This window comes from Gavialis gangeticus, unplaced genomic scaffold (assembly GCF_001723915.1).
Source record: "Gavialis gangeticus isolate Ggan-Ray unplaced genomic scaffold, GavGan_comp1, whole genome shotgun sequence".
Classification (NCBI taxonomy): domain Eukaryota; kingdom Metazoa; phylum Chordata; order Crocodylia; family Gavialidae; genus Gavialis; species Gavialis gangeticus.
The window spans coordinates 135,554,347-135,557,491 of record NW_017728992.1 but is presented as its reverse complement, the minus strand read 5'-3'; the positions used below and the strand labels follow the sequence as shown (position 1 = coordinate 135,557,491).

The following is a 3,145-nucleotide window of genomic DNA, read 5'->3' as shown; positions in this document are numbered from 1 at the left end:
GGGGTCTCCCCCCCCCCCCCCCCCGGCCCGAGAAGCCACAGCTCCATCCCATGCCCACCTCACCCCGGCTGGGCAGCACTTGCCCCAGCCCCACTTCTCCCTCACTGTGGGGCCTTAATATGCCCCTTCCCTTCCCTTCTACCACACCAGACTGACCAGCTGCCTGCAGCTCTCTAAGCTGCTGGGCTGTGATCCTCGCTGCGTACATGCTGTGCTGCGGCTGCGTGCATGCACGAGCATTTATCGGCCTAATTATCAGGCACATCAGGTCAATTTTTTTTTTCTCCCCCCCCCAATATGATCCATTTTCTTTTTATTGGTGCCAATCCAATATTGGACCTGTGCGTCGGTGCACCTCTACAGACAGTACATGTACACTTATTAGCACAGAAAACAAGTATTTAAGTACAGGATGCTTAGCTGTTGTAGGTACCAAGAATGATAAAAGTACTGCCCTTTTAAAAGTGCATCTTATAATTTTTAACACCTAGATTCTAGCCAGAATACGTACGTATTACAAATTTAAAGTTTAAACTTTTGTCACTCAAGCACTCCATTGTTTTCTATCTTGAATACATGTTGTCTATCATAGTATGCATGCACTTGTTTTCTGAGGTGTGCAAAGGTTTTACTTTTCATAAGGCAAGAGATTACTTGAAAAAAAGAAATGCATTGCTGGACCTCTGAAGGTAAGACCTTGAATATTTTAGGAATACCAGTAAGCAAGCTGATAGAAATCTGAGGTGGAGTGAAAGATGGTTTTGTGGTTAAGGCATCAGGATGGGTCTCAAAATATCTGTGTTCAGTTCCTGCCTCTGCCATAAGAAATTTTATGTGCCATTAGACAGTTTGCTTTCTCTCTAACAGTCCCCTTTCCCCAATTTGTAAAAAGGAGATGATGTTTCCATACTTCCTACTTTTATGAAGATATGCCCATAAGATACTTGGAACATGCCAGCACTATGGTGATGGGTCTTAATAAAAAGCTATTCTGCATATATTATTATATCATATAATAGTGGGTGTACACTGTGGGAGACTGTTGATGACAGATGGGGGGTTGGGTGAAGTGTGCTGAAGTTGCTCAGGGTAGGACTTTTCTTCCATTTCCATCTAGCTTTCCTTTGAATTCTGAGCCAATTGTGTATTTTAGGCATGTGAAACACATGGCTTGCAGGCTATCATTGGGTCATGGAATTTGGGAGAGTGCCTAGCATAGGTGGCAGAAGGGAGGCACTAACGAGACTTATCTCCCCCAAATGTAGGGCAGTGGTAGGGCCACAAGGCAGCCCAGCTGTGGGCTTCTGGCAGCTGCAGTAGGGATGAGGGAGGGGAGTGGGGCTCGGCCAGGGGCAAGCACTGCACAGCCAGTGGGGCATGGGACAGCTGTGAGCATCTCATCCGGGGGATGCGGCTCCTGCCACTGTGCACACCCAGGAAGAGCATGTGTGAGCGTCTGCCCTCCAGATCTATGTGGGGCAGCAGGGTGGACTGCAGCTGTGCTGGGCTCTTCCCAGCAGGGGGCTGGACCAGGCTGTGCTCAGGGTGCACAGCGGTGGTGCTGGGAGGGAAGCTACGGGGGGCTGCAACAACTCAAATTCCCCATATTTCCCCCCAAGCCTCCTTCCCAGCGTCACTGCCACCCACCCTTAGTGCAGCACAGCCCCGGGCCCAGCCTGCAGCCACAGCTCTTCCCGCACAGATGTGACACAGCTCTTAGCTACATGGGGGCTGAGTGAGAGCTGTGTTGCTGTAGCTGTACTCACCTTGGAGCTGCTCCACCCACTGCTTCTTGTGCTCCCTCCACCAAATCAAGCACCTACTTGGCCAGTAGGTGCCACCCCTGTAAAATTTTAGTTTGGTGTCTTTAAACTGACATTATTAAGAAGGCATTTTTGCATGTTTCTGTGCTGCATTTACATTTATAAGTACAAATTACATTTAACCTTGCAGTATTTTACATTTCATCAATACTAGTTATTTAGGACCAAATTTTGTCACCTTTATTTCTATTGATTTAGTTCCTTATTTTGCAGAACATCCTGTAGAAATCAGTGGGCCTGCAAAGTTGTGTGAAGTACCTACTCATTGTAGGTAAAAGTGGCAGAATCTGGCTCTTTAATATAAGATACTACTGTTTGTAGAAGATGTTTTTATCTCATTTAGAATGTTAACAAACGCTAATTGCACTTTTTTTTTTACTTTTTTAGGTCATGTTTACTGGTGACAATATTCCTGTTCATCCCCATGTGTATAGCAATGGTCATATCTGTTTATCCATTCTAACAGAAGACTGGTCTCCAGCTCTTTCAGTGCAATCTGTTTGTCTTAGCATTATTAGCATGCTTTCCAGCTGCAAAGAAAAGGTATATTGCATTTTGTTTTGTTTCTGTTTCAAACAAGCAAACAAGTATGCCTTCACTAAAAACATTGAAACATTTTGATAGTGTCAGTTTAGAAAATTCTATATTGCAACGGAAGCATAAACAACAATAATTCACTAAATAATTCACTAATGCTCTGCTAGGAGCCTGCAAAAAGAGGCTTGAATAGAATAGAACAGAATAGAACAACTCTACCATTTTATTAGGCTAACTTGCATCTTAGTCAATATAAAAAGTTATCCTAACAGAATTTCATAAGTGACTGTAATGAAAATTGCACTTTGAGTAGTGCAAATGCCATGAAAAGCTTTATGGGAGCAAATAGAATGTTTTTTTTTTTTAAAAGAAACTAATGAATCCTAATAAGAAACAAATTATTTTTCTTGCCCTTCATTCATCCAGCTCATTCTTACATCTCAGAAATGCTCATATAGCTACCAGTACATGACTACATACAGACATTTGTGGGGAGGTTAGTGGGGGGAAGGTTAGATCGCATTAAAAATGGCCACCTGGTCTAACAGTTTGCCCAAGTATGGACTTTCAGCTAGTTAGGTAGATCTACTTGCGAACTGTGCAGAAGTTCAGGAAAGTTAGATCCGTCTAAAGCTGGCCAACCTGTTTTAAGTTCAGTATGTTTCTGAGGTGTAGTATAACTTAGGTCAGTCTTGCCAGACCCAGTCTAACTGAACTTCTGTACAGTTCCCAGCACATCCCCAAGGCTGGGAAAGCCCAGCTGCTGGCCCCACCCCTGAGGCCAT

At 44.1% G+C, this 3,145-nt stretch overlaps 1 protein-coding gene across 3 annotated transcripts in view; it reads left to right on the top strand.

Annotated features, from left to right (window-relative positions):
• UBE2W (ubiquitin conjugating enzyme E2 W (putative)) overlaps positions 1-3,145 on the top strand; it is a 104,715-nt gene that overhangs the window by 75,317 nt on the left and 26,253 nt on the right. For all 3 annotated transcript variants that reach the window (XM_019527810.1, XM_019527808.1, XM_019527811.1), the window contains exon 4: positions 2,211-2,366. In XM_019527810.1, the coding sequence (XP_019383355.1) occupies positions 2,211-2,366 (156 nt within the window). The remainder of the gene's footprint in view (positions 1-2,210; positions 2,367-3,145) is intronic.